This window comes from Aedes albopictus, chromosome 2 (genome assembly GCF_035046485.1).
Source record: "Aedes albopictus strain Foshan chromosome 2, AalbF5, whole genome shotgun sequence".
NCBI classification, from domain to species: domain Eukaryota; kingdom Metazoa; phylum Arthropoda; class Insecta; order Diptera; family Culicidae; genus Aedes; species Aedes albopictus.
In genome coordinates this window covers 427,399,286-427,422,183 of record NC_085137.1, presented here as the reverse complement: position 1 = coordinate 427,422,183, position 22,898 = coordinate 427,399,286, and the positions used below count along the sequence as shown (strand labels likewise).

General features: G+C 41.7%; 2 protein-coding genes across 2 annotated transcripts in view; one reads left to right on the top strand and one right to left on the bottom strand.

The window, feature by feature from the left end:
- The window catches only part of LOC109426591 (general odorant-binding protein 70), a 31,352-nt gene extending 15,971 nt beyond the window's left edge, over positions 1-15,381 (bottom strand). Inside the window, exon 1 of the mRNA XM_019702123.3 lies at positions 14,810-15,381. Within this exon, the coding sequence (XP_019557668.2) occupies positions 14,810-14,902 (93 nt within the window). The 5' untranslated portion in view covers positions 14,903-15,381. The remainder of the gene's footprint in view (positions 1-14,809) is intronic.
- Positions 15,382-18,720: 3,339 nt separating this feature from the next.
- LOC134286885 (uncharacterized) lies at positions 18,721-21,756 on the top strand. The gene has a single exon (XM_062848582.1). The coding sequence runs from the start codon at positions 18,721-18,723 to the stop codon at positions 21,754-21,756; it is 3,036 nt and encodes a 1,011-aa protein (XP_062704566.1).
- Positions 21,757-22,898: the final 1,142 nt, after the last annotated feature.

Here is a 22,898-nt window from a genome sequence, read left to right as displayed (position 1 = left end):
AATGAATGTAAATCTTTGCAAATGAATGGTCGCAACCTTGCCATCAGGAATATTTTCCAACATTGTATCACGGATTCCTTCCTGCAAAACGGTAAGTCGAAAAGGAGAGCGTCAAACATAGCTCTGGTCCTTACAAGTTCCTACCTCATGCTTCCACGGGTCAAGCGATGACAAAGACCGCCAGCTAAGAGTTGTGTGCTTAGCTGGTAGTGCAGCCTGGGTACTGTTGGCCTTCTTACTTCAGCTAGATTGAGGAGGTACGCCTCGAGTATCTGTTCACCAAGGAGGTGCGGCTCAAACGGCAGCGTCTATTCTGGCATCCAGCGGTTGAGTATGAAATGCTCCTCCACCGGAAGCTATACCTTAGGTGGCAGCCCCACCACGGTGGATAGGGAACCTGAGGCCAACAACCTACTGTTTCCGAAACCAAAAAACCATTACAGAAACCGAAAATGAAGAAATGATTTCTTCCGGGATTCCTGTTTTTCTTCCAGTATTACTTATGGGATTTATCACGGGTTTCTTTCACGGATTATTTCCGAGAATGTATCAGGGATTGCTTTCCTCTAGAGATTTCACTCGAGATTCATTCAGATTTTTCATCAAATATTTTTCCAGAAATTCCTTCAGGGATCTCTCCCGGGATTTTTAGATTATTTCATTGATTTCTTCCGGCAATCTTTCAGGTATTCCTCACAGGGATTTCTCCCGGTGTTTCTCTTGGGATTTTTTCAGGGTTTCTTTCCAATTTTTTTTAGGTGACTTCCATAAAGTAACGAGCAATCTAAAGTACAGAGTTTGTGTTGCTAGATGACTTTTAGTCTGTTCGATATACTCATGAGCTTCTTGAAGTCGTTAGAGACGCGCAGTTTGTGATCCGTCCTTTTACAGACGAAGCATGGTTTGGTTCCTTTGAACGGAACCGAGAGATCCGGCCGGACAAAGTGTTGTGGACGAGCATAAACTCCTTCCGCTTAGATTTCTCTTTTTCGGATTGTGATGGTTGATCACGGCTGTCAGTCAGAAAGAATGTCGGGAACTCTGACACCTCGGAAGCGTCTGCTACAATTTCGTCCATAAAATCCACCAGCTCCTGGACAAGCATAGGGTTATAGCCAGTTTAGCCGCCTTCAGGTGATCGCCAAACTACTTTACTCTTATTCCAAATTTCATGAAGGTTTTCAAGCGGTCAGCCTGTGGCCTTTGTTTTTCCGGTCTGCCAAAAATCTGACGTACAATCCCGATCAAAAGTTTGGGGTCACCCTCTCAAAAACATGTCATTTTTTTAGGCCCATATCTTCGCCAATTTGCGTCCGATTTCAAAACCCTAGGTCTCATTCAAAAGATAATAAGTCAAAGAAACTTTTAACATGATTTAAAAGTAACTTTTTCAAAAAAAATTGTATGTAAACTTAACCCAAAGTTGCCAAATTTTCTAAAAATTGAATATAAACTTACGACAGTGTCGCTGGAAATTGGGTCGACCAAATTTTAAAATGAGAGCGTTAATATAACCCATTTTCTAATAGCTTTCAACTGTTTTTTACAGAACTTAGCTAAAAAATCTAGAAAAAAAAGTTATTAAGTAAATTAACTCTTCATGTCATGGCCGAAGTTTGGGGTCACTTTCGTAAAACATGGAAAAGTGTTTTGGTGATATCTTCGGCATCTATAGTTCAATTTTAGTACTTTTTGGCTCATTTCAAAGATAATTTATTAAATTTACGTTTGATGTCTTGAACTTAACGTATTTAACGATTTTTGTACATACATTTTTTTTTGTAAAAGTTTCTTTTAAATCATGTTCAAAGTTTCTTTGACTTATTATCTTTCGAATGAAACCTAGGGTTTTGAAATCGGACGCAAATAGGCGGATATATGGGCCTAAAAAAATGACATGTTTTTGAGGGGGTGACCCCAAACTTTTGATCGGGAGTGTAGGTCATTGATGACATTCGGCACCGATTCCGGAAGAACCAATCGGCTCCGGGCCGCCTCGAGAGCATCTTCTTGAAGACAATCTTGGAGTCGTTTTAAATTGTCCAAGTTGGAGAAACCGCAGGCCTTAGTATATTCAAAGCAACTTATGAACATTGGTCTCTTCTCCGCTTCGTGGATTTTAGGAAAGTTACCTGTTCAGTTGAATTAAGCAACAACACACAACAAACTATACTGAACAAATGAAATGAAATAATGGAATTCTTATTTCTAAGCAGATCTACAGAACTATACTGAATAGATTGCTATTCAACATTTCTAACAAATGTTTTAAATATAACTAATGTTGATTTCAGCTACTATAATATAGTGTATATAGCATACTGCAAATTGATATGAAAATTTAAATTGTGAGACATCTTGGGTGTTACGTTTTAATATATGGCAGGCTATGTGTGAACATGAAGCTTGTTCATGCATCCATTCCCAAATGGCAGAGCTGCAAAGTTGCAAGGCCTCAGGAATACAGGGTCAAATATTTGACAAGGAATGAACTAAAGATTAAACATCTGTGTGACACTCATGAAAATTCGATTGAATCAAGCAAGACGTTTGAACACTGATTCTATCGTTTCGCTAAAGAAGATCCATTGGCGTTTTTGCATCGTTTTTGCCTTTCTCGTACACCAAGGTGTACCGAAAGGCTATATGTTCACTCCAAAAATGAAATGTTGATAGAACCCCCGGAGGGCCAAGTCTTATATACCAATCGACTCAGCTCGACGAGTTGAGATGATGTCTGTGTGTATGTATGTGTGTGTGTATGTATGTGTGTGCGTGTGTATGTGTGTATGTGTACAAAAATGTCACCTCACTTTTGGATAGTAAATATGATCCGATTTCAACGACCGATGGTTCATTCGACGCGGCAAACTGTCCCATTGTTTCCTATTGAAAATGGTTCAGATCGGTCCAGCCGTTCCGGAGTTATGGCCATTTAGGTGTTCCGGACCGGTACCCCAGGAAGGGGCCAGATATGAAATTGCAACAAACCCATGCATGCGACCCATCTAACCACGGCATTTTCGATTATCTGACGAACAGTAAGCAGGAAAATAATCGCAGATTATATCTGAACCGGTAGTGTTCCGAAACCGGTTCTGGGTGTCCCGCCGGAAGTGGCCAAATATAAAAGTGAATCAAACCCATGCATGCGACACATCAAATTGCAGCTTTTTGTATAACCTGATGAACGATAAATAAGAAAATAATCGCAGACTATATCTGTACCAGTAGTGTTGCAGAACCGGTTCCGGGTGTCTCACCGGAAGTGGGCAAATTTAAAAGTGAAACAAACCCATGCATGCGACACATCAAATCACCGCTTTTTCTGTAACATGATGAATTATAAACAGGAAAATAGTCGTAGACCATATCTGATCCGGTAGAGTTCCGGAACTGGTTCTGGGTATCCCGCCGGAAGTGGCCATATATAAAAGTGAACCAAACCTATGCATGTGACACATCAAATCGCCACTTTTTCTATAAACTGAGGAACGGTAAGCAGGGAAATAGTCTCAGATCATATCTGAACCGGTAGCATCCCGGAACCGGTTCCTGGTGTCCCGCCGGAAGTGGCCTAATTCATACATGCGACACATCAAATCATGACCTTTTCGATAACTTGTACGATCAGCAAGAAAATAAGCTATGCCCACATTAGAAACTACTGATAGTGTTCCGGAATCGATTTGAGGTATCTCGCTGAAAGTAGCCGAATGTAAAAGAGAACCAAAAAAAATATTCGCGACACATCAAATGGCTTTTAAGGTATCCTGATGAACGGTTACCAAGAAAAAAATATCTCAGATCATGTTTGGGAAACTAGTAGTGCCCCGGTGTCCCTCTGGATTTGGTCAAATGTAGAAGGGAACCCAACTCCATGCATGCACTTCTTCAAATCGCGGTTTTTCGATAAGCAGATGAAAGGTTTTCAAAAAAACCAGCTCAGATTACGTTAGAGACCGCCGATAGTATTCCACAACCGGTTTCAGGTGTCCCGCCGGAATTGGTCAAATGTAAAAATGAACCATGTAAATTTTCCGGTACCGGTTAAGGGTGTCCCACTGGAAGTGGACATACATAAAAGTGAATCAAACCCATGCTTGCGGTACATCAAATCGCTTTTTTTGTCAGTAACCTGATGCATGGATGATAAGAAAATAGGCACAGTCCACAGAAGTTACTACCGGTAGTGTTTTTAGTTCCGGGTAACCTGATTAACAGATTTCATAAACTCAGATCACATTTGAATATACCGGTAGTGTTCCGGAATCATTTCCGGGGGTCTCGTAAGCAATACAAAATATACTCAGATTACATAAGAGGCTACCGGTGGTGTTGCAGAAGCAGCGTTGGGTGCATTAGCGAAATTACGAAAGTGAACTAAATGAATGCAAGCGATAGATATGTGTAAAAGAACCAAAAACCTAAAAAAACTAAAGCGATCTCATCAAGTCACACCATTTTAGTTTCCTGAGACGTAAATTTACAGTAGGATGGATCAACGTTGTATGGAAACCAGGGATGCCATATATACAGATTTATCTGTATTATACAGATTTTTGAGCATCCGTACAGATTGCGTTTATATGGAATACAGATTTTTTAATTGTATAGGATACAGATTTTTCACCCAAATTTTGTATGGGATACAGATTTTTGAACAAGTGATACAGAAAATCATCTGGCATCGCTGATGGAAACATTAAAATTTAAGCGCATCAGCCCGGAACATTCTTTTAAATCTTTATTTGCGTCTAAAATTACTACGCAAAATTTTGATGCGGCTGGAGGGCGAGCTCTGTAATGTGGTTGATATTTGAATGTGATATAGCATTGGCAATTCAAATTACTACATTATAAATTCTACATGAATTTTGCAACCAATGATAATAAAATATAGCATAAAATGTGCAGATAAAACTTTGTCAAAGTGTTCTGTGGAAAAAGTTTAATCCTGGCTAGTAATTGTCATCTTGGTATGAATCAGCCTCCAGTGAAGGTGGTCAAGCAGTCAACTGAAAGGACTGATACTTTCAGCTCTGCCCATACGTTGAATATAACGTCGGAATAAGTGCCCCAATTCGATGATGACCTTGATAAAATTCTTGATTTTCTAAATAAAGTATTCTCATGATTCAGAAATTCGTAGGTGGTACAGTCCCAGATCGCTCTTATGAGCATTTCCCTCTTCTCGTCCATTACCAAAGCATAGAGATTTGGGGCTGATCACTGACTCTAAGGCAAGATTGATTGCGTCGACGGAAAGATCATGAGTGCATATTCGACGAGAAAGGCACTATCACCACTAGGTGGATAAATCTGGGTTTTTTCTCATTGGAATCCTATACATACTTCTTTGCCTTTCTAAATCTACAGCTATCTAGCCAAACTATAATCGAGACTCTTCATAATTTGCCCCATTTTTTTTATTTCCAATGAAAAAATATACTTAGCTTCATGGTTACGCCGACTAAAGTAATTCACGTTTTAAAAATATGGCCTATTTCGAGCAACTAAGCACTGCTTAGCAGTTCAAAACGTATTAGGTTGACGTGCAGCTTCGCGCCACATTCCTTAGATACGGTCATGACCAAGCTTTTGACTGGTAACCGACAGATACGGTAAACCGTTTGAAAGAAGGAACCACCAACTGACGCTGACACGCATCAAAACTGTTGCGGAAAACGACACGAGAAAATTAGTCGTTTTTCCAAATACGCCAAAGCTCTCAGGAAGTATTGCATTGGCTGTCAAATGTGAGAAAGCCTACGGGTGCAGGACCGGTTTCGTTATTACTGAAACGTGCACTTGCATCGCTAGCGAGCTTCCTTTATGTGAAATTTTAACTGCAATTTTTCTGTGTCATTGGGAAAACGATTAGGTACTGTACGGAGGGTCAATCTTACTTCCAAAAGGTGTATGGCATTGAGGGTTAAACCCAATAAATTCAAAGTCATCTCTTCTAACCGTCACGTCACGGTATGACCCCGCCTAAATCGAAGTTTCACATTTAAGCCCAACGAAGCATGGGTATCTTAATTTAGACTGATGTACACCAGTATAGTTTGACCACAGACAAACAGACGTATCACTTGGAACAAATTGCGATAAAAACCATCGTCTCGAAAACATAATCGCCCAATGCTAACTAGGCTGTGTTACGCAAACTACTCAGTAGGTGGCAGTAGTGAGCAAACGTCAAACAGGAGCAAAAACGATGCGAGCGCCGTAACCGAGTGATTTGCGAACTACAAAATATTTGAACTAACCGTTAAAAATGTTAACGATGAGAAGTGAGTAGAGTGAGACGTCTGTTTGTCTGTGGTTTGACTACAACAGTGGCCTAGCCGGTAGCTTACCAAAAATTTGCAACCGACGCGGTCGAAAACAAATAAAAACTACAAAAACTGTAAAAGTGTGCACGCTGAGAACTCGGATGTGACAAATCCACAAAACGAACGCCATTAAAAGGCGCCGATTTTAACTACCTTACTGATCCACTGACTCATTCAAGGTGATGGCCGGCATCGGCGGCGGCAGTGATGTTTTCGCTTCGTGGCCACACAGTCGTTTGTTTAGCCACAAAGACACAAAATGACATACATTTTTATTACGAAACTGTTCCATACAGAAATATCTACGTATTATGTTATTATTGTAGGTTTTGATACTTTCATTTACGGCTTTGTGGCTTTATAATTTATCGCAACTTTCCTTTCTAAAATTTGTGGTTGAAGAATTTGTTGAGAGATTTCAGTTGAAGCATCTGCTGAAAATCCTGCGGCACTTTATGGGAATACTGAATTTTTTTGTAGTTATTCGATTCCAGACAAACTTCTTTGGAAAATTCGAGTGCTAAAGAAATGCTACGAGAATGTAATGATTTTATTAACCATTCCTAACTCGCGTGGTTGGCCACCACCGCCTGCACCACGCTAATGCTGAGTACAAAAAGAGAGATTTTTTCAACGTGTTGTACAAAATACAACAGCGCGATCGCTCGAGGGTTAGTCTGGCAAATTACTTGACTTGTTTTAAAGATGTTGAGTTCCTAAAGTATTGATTGAGAAATTTCTAACTATAGCATCTGAATGAAGCTTTGAATGAACAGAAAATTGCATCTGAAACAACTAAAATAATACTACCCATTCCCGCATATTTCAGAACTACCAAAACGAAGTTTCTGATAGAATTGACTACTCGCTTTGCGCACTTGCACAGCTGATCAGCAGGAGTGAATTTATTTAATTTTGTACTTCTCTAAATTAAATCTTTTCTCAATAAATATAACAGATTTTTGCCAGACGAAATATTTGAGCACTTGGAAAAATCAGACTTTTTCACAATAATAGAATTCGTATGAATATGAACAAAAACTTAATTGATAAAAAAAAAAATGGGTGGCCTAATTTTCCGGGAAACTCCAGTGGAAAACAAAAAAAAAGTCAGAATATCTCACAAAAAGTCAGCAAATTCACTGAAGCTTTTGCGGTTTTTTTCGTCTATCTTCGGCATTTTTGGATATTTTGGTTTGAGAAAACTAGTATCACCACCAACCCCAGCCAAACCCTCATATGGCACATCTGGACAATTTTTACAAAACTGGTCATAACTCTCAGGAAGAAAACAAAAACACATTTTGAAAGTTTTACCAAATATGGTTGATAACATACTGGAAAAGCTTGTAATTAATTAGAAGGCACAGAATATTTTTAATTCACAGATTAAGAGATTATTTAAAAAAAACGCATTATGGTGAGGTTCGAATCCACGATTCCGTATTCACTAGACCGACGATCTATCCAACTAAGCCACAGATCAAGTAACGAGTCTGCGGTATAAAATGCAAAACTGACTGAAAACTGAGCCCACACCATGAACACTCACTGCCATACTAACGAGAAATGTTCATAGTGTGGACTCGGAGTCAGTTTGTCTAACATGTCATATGATGGAAATTTGAAATCGTTTCTTAAATTGTCTGTCTCAAAGATCACTACCACCAGCAGTGTTGCAAAATTTAATGATTACCAATATTGGGTGACGGGCCACGCGAACTTTTCATGATCAAGGTAAGGGTGAGATTTTTTTTCGGGCTCTGCGTCTAATGCTCGTTTACATGTATTACAATATAGTGGTATTACACAGACCAGCACGGCATAAATATCACAAGGCAGGCTAGTAACCTATGTAAACATACACTCCCGTTCAAAAGTTTGGGGTCACCCCCTCAAAAACATGTCATTTTTTTAGGCCCATATCTCCGTCAATTTGCGACCGATTTCAAAACCCTAGGTTTCATTCAAAAGATAATAAGTCAAAGAAACTTTGAACATGATTTAAAAGAAACTTTTTCAAAAAATTTTGTGTGTAAACTTAACCCTAAGTTGCCAAATTTTCTAAAAAATGAATATAAACTTACGGCAGTGTCGCTGGAAGTTGGGTAGACCAAATTTTAAGATGAGAGCGGTAATATGACCCATTTTCTATTAGCCTTCAACTGCTTTTTACAGAACTTAGCTAAAAAATCTAGAAAAAAAAAGTTATTTAGTAAATAAATCCTTGATGTCATCGACCAAAAGTTTGGGGTCACCCCTCAAAATGATGTATCGGCCAAAAGTTTGGGGTCACTATCGTAAAACATGGAAAAGTGATTTGTTGATATCTTTGTCATCTCTCATTCAATTTTAATTCTTCTTGGCTTATTTGAAACAAAATGAATGATACTTACTGCATAGACATTGAACCACACATATTTGTTGAAATTTACATACTAAAACTTAACGTAAAGTTGCCTCATTTTTTGAAGCGTGGTAAAATGTGCTAATTTTACATAACATTTTTATATACAAAAATCGTTAAGTACGTTAAGTTAAAGACATCAAACGTAAATTTAGTTAATAATCTTTGAAATGAGCCAAAAATAATTGAAATTGAACTATAAATGACGATGATATCACCAAATCACTTTTCCATGTTTTACGAAAGTGACCCCAAACTTTTGGCCGATACATCATATTGAGGGGTGACCCCAAACTTTTGGTCGATAACATCAAGGATTAATTTACTTAATAACTTTTTTCTAGATTTTTTAGCTAAGTTCTGTAAAAAGCAGTTGAAAGCTAATAGAAAATGGGTCATATTACCGCTCTCATCTTAAAATTTGGTCTACCCAACTTCCAGCGACACTGCCGTAAGTTTATATTCATATTGTAGAAAATTTGGCAACTTTGGGTTAAGTTTACCTACAATTTTTTTTTAAAAAGTTTCTTTTAAATCATGTTCAAAGTTTCTTTGACTCATCATCTTTTGAATGAAACCTAGGGTTTTGAAATCGGACGCAAATTGGCGGAGATATGGGCCTAAAAAAATGACATGTTTTTGAGGGGGTGACCCCAAACTTTTGAACGGGAGTGTACATTTTGGATATAAACATGTGAAGTCATTCTAATCGTTCTTCACATGATCAAATTGATGTGGAGTACTAGATCGCCTCTAAACGATTTGAATTACGTCATCAAAAAACTGTCAGTTTTCCGGAAGATATCACCTTCTAAATGTTGTACACCGTGCAGACCAGTGTTTCTGAAGCAGAGATCACGAGTCATTTCTCAAGAATCGAAAGCGCGATAAGAAAGTGAAAATAGTTTTCAAATTCTGCGTCTCAAGAAACATGTTCCCATAAGTTCCACTTTCCAAGACAAAATGCACTTCAAGTTCCACGAAGTTCCGATAAAGTTCCGAATGGAACTTTCTGGCTGCTTAAGATGCTAACAATGAGCCTTGTTGGAACTTCCCACACAAGTTCCAGCAAGGCTCATTGTTAGCTACTTAAGCACTTTGAAAGCTGCTTAAGATACATATCCGAACTTTATTAGATAACTTCAAAGTTCTTAGAAGTTCATTTCAGTAACTTGATGTGCTTAGGATATTTTATTGTTATTATAGCACAAAAAATTTTATTAAAAATTTTTAATAGATGAAGTTCATAAGCGAGTGAAATCTGACTTGAATCAATGCTCTGTCGACACCTGGATTTGTACACTTGTGCAGTAGCGCAATTAACTTCATCATACCAAGTATCTATAGCAGCACAGCGGTACGGCAGCAGGTTATCACGCAGAAGTACCCGGTTCAAATCTACACCAATAGCGTGTCATGTTCAGTAAGATTGGTCATCGAATAGCACTACGAACCACCTGTTCCGGGGGTAAAAGTCCACCAAACAGGTAACCACAATCCAAGGTGTCAGGCGACCCGCGCTGATGGATGAATGGTTGAGGGGGTTTAAAACATGATCGATCTTTAAGGAGAAACTTCAGAGAATACAAACATGGCTGCCACAATGGCCGACTTGGTCCCATACTCACGTTTTCAAGAACACCAATCATGAAAATTCGTAAACAAATGCTCTCGATTTGTAAAAGCTGCCTCTTTTAGCAAGTGAGCAAAGCCAGGAAAAACAAGTGCGGCTTGGCTCGATGCTTTGTTTGTCAGATTTGTCCCTCTAAAGTTTGTATGAAAAATTGCAATGGGATTTCTTGATGTTTCACCTTAACGGAGCCCGTACCGTGGGTAGATCACCTTTTTGGGTTGCGTTGCGGTAAAAGATCTGCCAAGTCCTAACTGCATCCAACTATGCAGCAGCCTATTTTAGTAATTAAAGGAAAAACTTTGGTCTTTACCATCTTACCCCGTTGGTTCGACACGTTTTAATACGACACTTTTTAATTCGTACCCCGCTTATACGACACATGTCGAATTAAAAAGTGTTCAGATGTCACAGCGATGTGCACTGTAAATGCAAAACAGTTTGATGTTGCGCTTATAATCGCACCCGCAGCAGCTCCTCTTGTAGCCGCTAATTCCGGAAGTTCTGAGTTGGTGCTATTCGACACCCAAATCGCCTGAAGACAAACCGGAATGAACTGAGGATGGCAACAATCGTAGAAAGAACGAGCTTTTCATTCGCACCACCACAATGTCTGTTAAAATTATGTTTCATAACAAATCCGGAAATCAAAACAAAAACAAAAATAGAGTTGCCAAATTTTAATGAGCATAATGGTGTAGGGTGACCAGTTTGTCGAATTAAAAGTTTATCCCGGTTATTCGACAGCAGTCGGTGTCGTATTAGCGGGGTAATACGGTATTACATTTCATACCCTGGTAAAAGTGATAGGTCTCGGTTTGGTTCTGGCCGAGATGGATCTTGAGCCAAGGAAAAAATGGATTAGTAATCCTAATCTTTTATTCGGTATTCACTGGTTCGAAGCAGTAGGGACTAGGGTTCCGATGCTTGGTAAATATCGGTATCATTTCTTGAACGAACGGAACCCATCAATCAGAATCCTTACTTTCGAGAGTTGAAAATGACTGCTGTAACAAAACCGAATACTTTGTAACTTCCCAATGGTGATAAAGTAATACGACATGCATTATACACTGAAGTTTTTCTACACGGTTTTTTTTTACTCGGCACCGCGTAAAAAACCGCGTTATTTCAAAACTCGTCGAAAAAACAACCGAGTTTTTTTTTTCAAAAACACGCGCAAATCAGTCAGGATTACATCTAACGTGACTTGACTTTTTTACGACGTTTTTTGAAATAACGCGGTTTTTTACGACGTTTTTTTTAAATAACGCGTTCTTTTTACGCGGTACCATTACCGTTGTAAAAAAAAACTTCAGTGTACAAAGAACACGAGACATACAACAATAGATCAAATATTGGTCGCAGTGGTTATGTTCCGAACAGAGAAAAAGAAGATTGGTCATGTTTCGCGGCAATACAAGTAAACAATACAGCTGTGGTGAATCTGAAATTTACATTTTTGTTTTTACATTCATTTTGAGAAACTTCAATCAGAGGCTGCTTAGAAGGCTTATGAGAACTTTCAAGTTCCGAAATTACTTAAAAATGAAGCTGCTTAGAAGGCCGAAGAGCAACCTCTAACAAGCTTCTTAGCTTGTGATTACTGGGATTGTACAACTCAAGAGGCCTCACTATGCTTACAATTGTGTTGCAAAATTCACTGGTTGCCAGTTTATGGTGAAAAGCCACGCAAATTTCCTAAGAACCAATAGTGTTGGAGGAAGTGTAAGTATTTTCAGATTGAGCATCTTAACTTAGTAACTTTCAGTCCAGAGCACCCATGGTGGTGTAAATGGCCGAAAGCGTCATAAGGTTACTACTAAAAATCTAATTATTTTGTAAAGCTTAGTGGATTTTAATCCAGTGTGAGGGGTTATGGCTATATTGTTATCAGTATTACTTGTGACACAAAATCTAGAAAACATTAGCAATTCTTTTGGACACGAATGGCAACACATCTTTTGGTTCTTTAGAAATTCATGTAGCCCGTGGCTCTATATTGAGAACCTGAGATATCATTATAGCTAGAAGCTGTGATAAAAAAAAAACTGTTGGTAAACCAACACGGCTTGTCGGATGTAAACATTATTGATAAAACAATCTTTAAGCGGGATATATAGCTACTACACAAATACTTTACAGCTATTCATCTCCTGTGCTTGGTGTGAAATTATTTAGAATGCTTTTATTGCACTTTAATCCAACTCCGGAAGATTTGCCGGAAGATGTGCCAATCGAATAAGAGTCCCAGCCAAGCTGCTTTTATACAGTACGTTTTGATGTAGCCTAATACGTAATACACAAAACAGCAGCGCTTCGTAGCTGTTTAAAGAACACTCTTTCAGCTAGAAGCTGTGACGAAGAACATGTTGGCGCAACCACACAGCTTGTTCAATGTAAACATTATTGCGTTTGACGTTTCACAAGCTTTTGCAGCAAGATTATGTTGGGTAAGGTTTCTTGTAGCACAGATATGAAGCCTTGTCTGTAGTAAAACAAAACGGGCTATTTTCTATGCTATTTATATATAGCAGTGTGGCAGCGAGGACATCATCGGGACCAGTGGATACGGATATCGGGAGTTCGATTCCAAGTAGCATCAAAAGCTTTAATTATTCAATTTGAAAAGCGATAATTCCAGTTTCACATGAATTGCGTCACGGTATCCATTACCTAATTATATTTAATCGATCAATTAGGGGATGTCGTATAACCTGAGACGTATAACTATTATTTAACAACTGAGAAAAGGCTGAAAAAGCGCCTTCTCAAGATGTTATTCAGTTATTGGTTACATAGGAGCCTAGAAAAGAGCTATGATTTGGCATAGAAGCTGCTCGCACAGCATATACATGTAGATTAACCTTAGGTGTAGTGATAATGAAAACGCTTGAAAACCCCAAATTTTAGCGATGGTGCCGCAGACTGGTAGTGCTGGGAATCATGAAATTTGGGGCACGAATTCAAACATACATAATATGTTAATGTGACAATATGTTTGGGGAGGGGGGGGGGGGGGGAGCCCTAAAATGTATGCATATTATAACTAAGCCCTGTTGTCCTGGGATTGTCGGTTGATTGCCTGAAATTCTTAAACAGCCATACTTGAAAAAAAGTTTATACAATTATAACGTATCTTACTGGAATAAATAATAGAGAAAAAAATGGATAAAGCGCATGATATGGTTACTCCGGAAATGGCCTCATAAACGCTGTGAAATAAGTTTTTGAAAATCGACGACTCAAATCACACCTCGCATCACACTTCATCGGGTCAGGATCAGGTTGAGTCCCAGTCGGAGCCACTACTTCGATTACAACGATATCAAGGTGTGTCTCTTAGGTTCTAGCTATTGAGAAGCATACCAAAATCACGTTGAGACGAAATCGACGACTGAAGCCAGACCGGAACTTGGCCATATTCCTTATTCCAGTTCAACACTATCATACATTTGTCCCGCTATCACATCCAACAGTGACAGATCACTCTTCACTTGAGATCCATTCGTTAAACTAACGAAATAAAAACGCATACAGAATGCGAAAAACTTCTTTGCTTGGCCCATGCCCGTATGTTGGGAACCACTGAACTTTTCAAAACTGCTAAATTATTGTTTGTATCTAAATATATAACTAAAACGAAAGAACTTATCGCAGATTAGAAACTTTGTAAGTATAATTGTAGTGTGTCAAAGGTCGGATGAATTCTATCCTCCTGAATCTGAAAAAATAACGCTCCCCCGATTTACGCACTAGTTCCTAAATAGCGTTTCCCCATTAAGGCTCAAACTCAGTTTACGCTCCCCTTGTTTTGGGTGTACAATTGGGTGGACAACTTACCGTGGTAAGTTATTGCTGATCATGATCATATATATCTTCCTATGACAAATCTATCCCTTTGGATCAGATTTACGATTAATTAATTTCATCAGATCATCAGATTTATTGTGTTATAAATTTCGCAGTTAGTAAAATAAGCAATTAAATACTATCGGCACGTATGCACAAAGCCATCATTACGACCACCGTAGATACTGCCGACTACAGTTCTCCAAACGATATGCTTCCGACTCTATTTATGTTTTCTTAATAGAAAAGCGCGATAATCACTCGATCGTTCAAGGTTTTGAAGCTCAGCTCCATAGAAATCTAATTAAACTATCTTTAACTTAGTGGTTTCTTCTTAGTTCGAGTGGTTAATAAGCAAAAAATAGTTCTGCTTCACTCGATCTTCACGATTTAGTTGCTCAAGACCATCCATCATTTCGTTGTATTACTTCTATTACTCTCCTTGATTTATCCACCAATTGAAAAACCGCCATCCAATCAACCCATTTGCGACACCTTTTTCGTAACCCATGGTAAGGTACCTGCACTGCGCACCAACTAACTATAAGCACAAGCTTCCACAATGTTCGATTTATAACTCACTTTGGTCATCTGCGCCTGCACCAGTGATTCCGACGACGATGATAGCACCAGCGATAGACAAGCGCTCATCAAAATTTGAACTGTCGACACCATCTTCTTCGGGTGACTCCGTCGTAATGCGATTAACTGGGGTATACAACTTTATAGTGCCGTTGATAACGACTGTCGAAATTTTCACCACACCCTTTCTTTGGACGGCCACGGGTGGCACCCTGCTGCGTAAACAGCACCACCAGAGATCTTCACGCGGTTGAACTTGAACTTCTCCTGGCTGGCGATGAATCGGCGCTACTAAAACGAACGGATGACTGACGACGGCGTGATTTGTTTGCGCGATTTGTGACGAATGATGGAACGCGTGCACGCCTAGCTCGATTCTACACTACAGTTTGCGCCTCTCTGATGCGGGACAGACGACACCCAAGCAGCCAGCTTGCTCCACAACGCGATCGATAATGACTGAGGAAGGTTCGTCGCTTGTAGCGCAGAGCAGATGCAGTCGTTTCACGCACGACGGTTTTCCTTCATTGCTTTATCACTGCGCTGGTGCTGCCGCGCTGCTGTCGGCTTTTCGGCTCGTCGATGCGCGCGCGGTCGATTCGGTTCGTTGCCGTGAGTCGTGAGGTGGTGGTGTGCAAGTAGGTACCTACGCAATGCAATTTTAGTCCTACAACGACGCGACCAACGAAGGCAAATATGGACAAGGTAAATAGGGTATAGTAAAGTATTGGCATCAGTAAATAGGTTTTTATGATATTAAATTTCCTGTTAATGAAGCATCCCTAAGTTGGATTGAATTCTTACCATTGAAGATTGTTATCACTCAAACGAAGTTACTCGACCCTAAGTGAATGAAAACGAATCATGATCAATCGTAACAACTGACCACGTTGTGATGAAACGCATTCGCTATTTAAGGTTTGGATAAGGAGGGTGTTCGAACCACTGTGAGACCACTGTATCAAACCCCTCGTTTAAATGGTAGCACGGTTAGGTAGCACAATAGGGAGCTGATGTCATAGTCAAGTGGACATTTATAATTGGACATACTGTGGAATACAATGAAAAAGACATCCTTATGGTCGATTAGTTGATGGCGTGATATATGATTTCTATCTTAAATGATTTATACGTGAATTATAATTAGAGTATGCGGCAAATTTGAAGTTAATTGAAATGAGTGGAAACTATACATTAAACTATTGAATTTGTATGTATGAAAAGCTTGTTGCGGGGTAAATGGATTAATATTAACTCGATTTCGTAGGTTATAGGATCCACATTATAAAACCTTTATTTGTACGCCGACTTACATCGTATGTGACGATTTTGTTCACTGTAATATCGTTACAGTAGTAAGTTTATTGTAAGGATGTTACCAAAAACGTTATATTAACTGAACTACTCTATGAACTAGGTCGAAACATAAGGGCACATATTCGGAGCAAGATTGGCTCTGCCAGGGTTGCCAAAATCATTTGTGAGGATTATTTCTCTGAAGGATTAAACTAAAATTGTAAGCAAATAATATTAACAATACACGCAATTATGTACTATACAAATATATTTCTTCTAGCTTTGAGCGCGTTACCAACAAACTGCTTCAAAGAGGTTTTTTTTCCGATAGTTCTAATCCGAACATTTTCTCAAAGAATTTAAATTCTTTGTTCGGAACCTTACGAGATGTCCCGCCCAGCACCGTTGGATGACACCTACTGCGTGTGCGAGTTGTGCCAGTTGTCCCCATCGATCGATCGTGGAATGGTGGCCTGTGACGAGTGTGGGAAATGGTTTCATTATTCCTGTGCAAATGTGGACGACTCTATCCAGGACCAGCCGTGGTGTTGTAAGCTTTGCTTGGCGATGCGATCCCAACGCCACAGAGGAACTAGCACGGTGTCATCGGGGAGAAAGAAGGCGAAGGAATTGGAGCTCAAGCGCTCCTTGGACGAAGAGTATGCTATGCAGCAGGAGTATATGCGAAGAAGGTATGACGTCATGGCTTCGTATATCGACGAATCCGACGATGATGAGGAGGAAAGCGCTCAAAGCTCGAAGTTGAGCAACGTTAGTCGGACCAGACAGTGGATCGATAGGCAAATAGAGGTAAAGGGAGGACCGAAAGCCTTCGAAACCTACGGTGTGCAAGCGATCCCAGTAGCTGGACCAAGTCACGTTGGCTTACAAGGGGCCTGTTTTCCAGTAACTCCAGCCGGTCGTCCCGATTCTCGTGTCCTACCCCGACAGCATCAAATTCCGCCTGCAGCAGTAGCACACGAAAGGCAACAAGCACATCATGTTCCATCACTACCAGAGCTCCAGCCGCCAGGGAGTGTCATGAATTCGTACGGGCTGGGGATGGTTTCCAGCGTAGCTCGATCTCAGGGCTCTCTGGATAACCGAGACCACAGAGTGTCATCGTTCGCGCCCGCTGGCGTTGCTACATTTCGAAATACAGCGGAACCAAGGGTGGCCAATCCCGTTAACATGAACGCGAATTTTGATCGGAATGAAAGGCAGTGGCAATCAGCATCAATAGCGCCGTCAATGCTTGGAGAATTCCCGGTGTGTGGACCATCACCAGCCCAAATTGCCGCTAGACAGGTCTGGCCGAAAAAGCTGCCAACATTCTCCGGAGCTGTCGAAGAATGGCCCATCTTCATAAGCTCGTACGAAAACTCAAATTCAGCGTGTGGGTTTTCAGACGTAGAAAACTTGATCAGGTTACAAGAGAGTCTTAAGGGTCCGGCACTTGAGACCGTACGAAGCAGATTGGTCCTACCTGCGAACGTGCCCAGAGTTGTAGACACGCTGCGAAGAATCTATGGTAAACCGGAAGTGCTGATAAGATCACTGATTTCGAAGGTACGAAGCATTGATCCCCCAAAACAGGAAAGGCTGGACACTGTTATTAAGTTCGGAATGGCAGTCCAGCAACTTTGTGATCATTTAGAAGCTGCGAATCAGCAAGATCATCTTAGCAATCCGGTTCTGCTCCAAGAAATGGTGGATAAATTACCCACAAGCTTCAAGCTAGAGTGGGTTCGTTTCAAGAAGGTCGTACCCCACGTGTCGATTCGAACTTTCGGAGATTTCATGGAGCAGTTGATGGACGAGGCGAGTGAAGTCACTTTTGTGAACCCAACTATGGAGACATCAACGAAACAAGAAAGAAAGAAAATCAACCAATGTGGGAACCGACAGATGAACTTTACCGGATAAAATAAACGAGAGCCGAGTCGTAAAATATATCGCGTGTTTATTACTCTCTGCTGTTGACAAAACTTCCAAAAGAAAAAGGCTTTATCCACACACAACGATGTAGCCGGTATCAACGTTGACGACAAATCAAGGAAATTCGTAACTCAGGCGCCGGTGGATAAACCATGTGCAACGTGCTCGAAAGTCGGGCACCGTGCAAGGAATTGCGAAGACTTCAAAAGGCTTTCTGTCGGTGAACGTCTGCGCCTGGTCGCTGATCGGAATCTTTGTACCCTCCCGAGCAGGAGAAAATAACTGAAGAATAACTAACTCAGGTATGGAAAACTGAATACCTACAACCTGAATGAGGTATTAAGTAGCCCTGCATAAGAGGTAAAATACCTAAAATAATAACTGGTGTGTTTTCTGTGCATAACGCGTGAATAATGACATCAGGTATGGCAATACCTAAATAATAACCGGAGATTTTTCCATACAAATAGCGATTTTTCCATAATTGAATAATACCTCAATCAGTCCTCAACACCAAATCAATAACTCGTTGAGGTATTGTACCAATATCTACAAAATACCAAAATAAGTTATTTTCAATACCTGGACAACCGACCAATGCCTTGTCTTGGTATGATGCCTGACTTTGGTATGTTCCAGTTATGTGGCAGTTATTCATTCCTGCTCGGGTTGGTATGATGCCTGACTTTGGTATGTTCCAGTTATGTGGCAGTTATTCATTCCTGCTCGGGCTGTGTCTTTACAATCATGGTGCCATGCGATGTCGAAATAAGCTGCAGTGCACCGTTTCGGAATGTGGAGCAAAGCACCACCCCTTGCTGCATCGCGTAGAAAAGGCATCAGAAACGAGCTGCATGCTGCACCATAGGATATTGAAGTCGTCGGTTATATTTCGAGTAGTACCAGTGATCTTGGTTAACGGGTCCAAGCAATTCCGAACATATGCGTTCTTCGACGAGGGTTCATCCAGAACATTGTTGGAAAAAGGGGTGGCTACCAAGTTGGGTCTGAAAGGTGCGATTAGGCCACTGAATCTGACATGGACGTCTGGCGTGACTAGGACCGAGAAATCATCGATGTCGGTGAAATTGGCTATATCCGGCAAGGACGAGGTCGAACAGTATCCGCTAAATGAAGTACATACCGTGGATCGACTAAATCTGCCGCAGCAGACCGTGGACTTCGACAAACTAGTGGAGAAGTTTTCACATCTACGGGGAATTGACATTGGGAATCAGGAAAGTGCCCAGCCGACTATCCTAATCGGACTGGATAATATGGATCTGATGGCGCCGATCGAATCGAGAATCGGCAATGAAGGTGAACCTATCGGCCTGCGGTGTAAACTCGGATGGACGATCTGTGGCCCGAGTAGAGTGACTACAGGAGAAGACTACTGCGGTGTTCACCAGTGCGACGTAGAAATGGATCAAGTTTTGAAGAATTATTTTTCCATGGAGGAGGCCGGCGTCAACTGCCCCTACCGAGTAGAATCCGCTGAAGATCGTCGGGCACGTAGGATTTTGGAACAAACTACCGTGAGAATTGGTCAAAGTTTCGAGACGGGTCAGCTCTGGAGAATGGATGACGTTAGCATGCCCGATAGTTACCCGATGGCATACAAGCGATTACAGAGTTTGGAGAAGCGTTTTGCGAAAGAGCCAGGTTTGCAGGACAGGGTCAATACCGTTATTGAGGAGTTCGTCAGAAAAGGCTACGCGCACAAGGCGTCCCCTGAGGAATTAGCAGACACTGAACCGGGTAAAATGTGGTACCTACCACCAAACGTGGTGATGAACCCCAAAAAACCTGGAAAGATTCGTTTAACACTGGATGCGGCAGCGAAAGCAGGAGGCATCTCCTTAAACGATATGCTAATCAAAGGACCGGATATGCTCGTTTCTTTACCAGTGATTCTCAACCACTTTCGTGCACGGAAGATTGGTATAGGAGGCGACATAAGGGAAATGTTCCTGCAAATTCGGATGCGTGAGCAGGACAAACAGTTCCAGCGGTTTTTATTTCGACGTGAGAGGAACTGCGTCCCTGACGTTTACATCATGGATGCCGTTATATTCGGAGCTAAATGTTCACCCTGTAATGCACATTTCACGAAAGATACCAACGCTCTAGAACACGCGAGTCGCTTCCCAGCCGCTGCAGACGCCATAATCAATCGACACTATGTCGATGATTATTTTGATAGCGCAGATGACGAAGACGAGGCGACGAAACGGGCTCTAGAAGTACGTCATGTCCATTCATTGGGAGGATTCGAAATCCGAAATTGGCTGAGCAACTCACCTAAAGTGCTGGAAGCCCTCGGAGATCATGAGGGAGTAACCAAGACTCTCTACTACGACAAGGCTGTGGGATCCGAGAGAGTGCTAGGTCTGCTCTGGAGACCCGATGAAGACGTCTTCTCATTCAACACGAAATTGATGACAAATCTGGATCCGTATCTCATCGACGGAGTACGACCAACAAAGCGTATCCTATTGAAGTGCGTAATGAGTTTCTTCGATCCCATTGGATTTTTGTCGCCCCTGCTGATCCACGGGAAAATTATTATTCAAGAGACTTGGAGGAGCAACACCGAATGGGATCAGCCCGTTACTGATGAGATCTTCAGAAGATGGTTAGACTGGACCAAAATATTGCCGAGCGTCGAGTCGGTCAAAATCCCACGCTGTTTTTTCGGAAACGAATCTATTGGCAACGTCAGCGATATACAACTGCATATTTTCTCGGACGCAGGTGAGGATGCCTACGGTTGTGTAGCGTACCTTCGGTGCACAGTAGGAGCTGATGTTCGGTGCTCTTTAATAAGATCTAAGTCTAAAGTGGCGCCGCTACAGTTAACATCAACACCTCGATTAGAACTACAGGCAGCTGTCATTGGAGCCCGAATGCTGAACACCCTATGCTCATCGTTGTGCGTGCCGATCCAACAGCGCTTTCTGTGGGTTGACTCCATGACCGTTTTATCGTGGATAAGATCCGACAGCCGGAAGTACAAGCCATACGTAGCACACCGTGTTGCAGAGATCCTACACACAACGAACGTAGCGGACTGGAGGTACGTCCCGTCTAAGAAAAACGTAGCGGATGACTTGACCAAGTGGGGCGACGGTACAACGTTGGACGCAAAGTGTAGGTGGTTTAAAGGTCCATCATTTTTGTCCGACGCAGTGGAGTCGTGGCCTGAACAACCAGGAACCAAACCCTTAGTCCCCGAAGAACTCCGAACCTGTTATCTCCTACATCATATCGTGTTGCCTGAGCCAATCATAGATGTGACTCGAATTTCCAGGTGGGCAGTGTTACTCCGTACGGTGGCTTTGGTTTTCCGGTTTATCTCCAACTGCAGACGAAAGGTGAAGAAGTTACCAATTGAAGCGACTGGAAGAGTTGAAGGAAGATCTTCGACGATTCCAGCAGTGTGGGTGGCGATTCAACAGGAAGAACTGGATAAAGCTCAACGTGTTCTGTGGCGTATGGCTCAATCGGATTCGTTTGCGGACGAAATGAAAGTATTGTTGAAGAACAAAGAACTTCCACCGGGTGAATGGATACGCATCGAAAGATCTAGTCGTTTGTTCAAGACTTCACCGTTCATAGACCAGGATGGAGTGGTGAGAATGGAAGGTAGAACGGCGGCGGCTGAGTTTGCTGCAATCAGCACGCGATTTCCAGTGATATTGCCAAGATAACACCCGATCACGAAAAAGATAGTTGAAGATTTCCATGTGCGGTACGGTCATGCCTCCAAAGAAACAATGGTAAACGAAGTGCGTCAACACTATTTCACCCCAAAATTGCGAGCAATGGTAGGAAAGGGTGCTTGGTTTGTAGGCTGCGCAAAAGCAAACCTGTTGTGCCGAGAATGGCACCACTACCGGTTCAACGAATGCAGCCGTTTATCAGAGCCTTTAGTTACGTGGGTTTAGACTACTTTGGGCCAATCGATGTGAGTGTCGGCAGGCGAACCGAAAAGCGTTACGTGGCACTCTTCACATGCCTAGTAGTTAGAGCCGTGCACTGTGAAGTCGCGTTCAGCCTCAGCACTGAATCATGCAAACTGGCCATTAGACGTTTCATTCGGCGGCGTGGCTCCCCCGTGGAAATATTTAATGATAATGGCACCAATTTCAAGGGGGCCAGCCGAGAACTAATAGAAGAGTTGAAGTAGATCGATATGAACTGCGCAGATACTTTCACGGATGCAAAGACGAAATGGACCTTCAATCCCCCATCCGCCCCCCACATGGGCGGTGTGTGGGAGCGAATGGTCTCTCTCTCTCTCTCTCTCTTCTTGGCGTAACGTCCTCATTGGGACAAAGCCTGCTTCTCAGCTTAGTGTTCTATGAGCACTTCCACAGTTATTAACTGAGAGCTTCCTCTGCCAATGACCATTTTGCATGCGTATATCGTGTTGGCAGGCACGAAGATACTCTATGCCCAAGGAAGTCAAGGAAATTTCCTTTACGAAAAGATCCTGGACCGACCGGGAATCGAACCCGTCACCCTCAGCATGGTCATGCTGAATACCCGTGCGTTTACCGCCTCGGCTATATGGGCCCTGTTAAGGAGCGAATGGTACGGTCTGTAAAAGAAGCGATGGCAGTGCTGAACGATGGCCGGAAACTGAACGACGAGATTCTGATGACAACGTTAACTGAAGCCGAATACCTGATCAACTCAAGACCCTTGTTATACGCTGGTACGGAGGACACAGAGCTAGACGCTATCACCCCTAACCATTTCCTGTGCGGCACTTCTTCGGGGCAACATGAACCATTTCGGATACCGATTTCGCTAGCCGAAGAATTGAGGAGTAGTTACAAGCGATCAC

Bases quoted from the DNA above. Each gene is read 5' to 3' on its own strand.
- LOC134286885 (XM_062848582.1), top strand. From the start codon at position 18,721: ATGCCTGACTTTGGTATGTTCCAGTTATGTGGCAGTTATTCATTCCTG.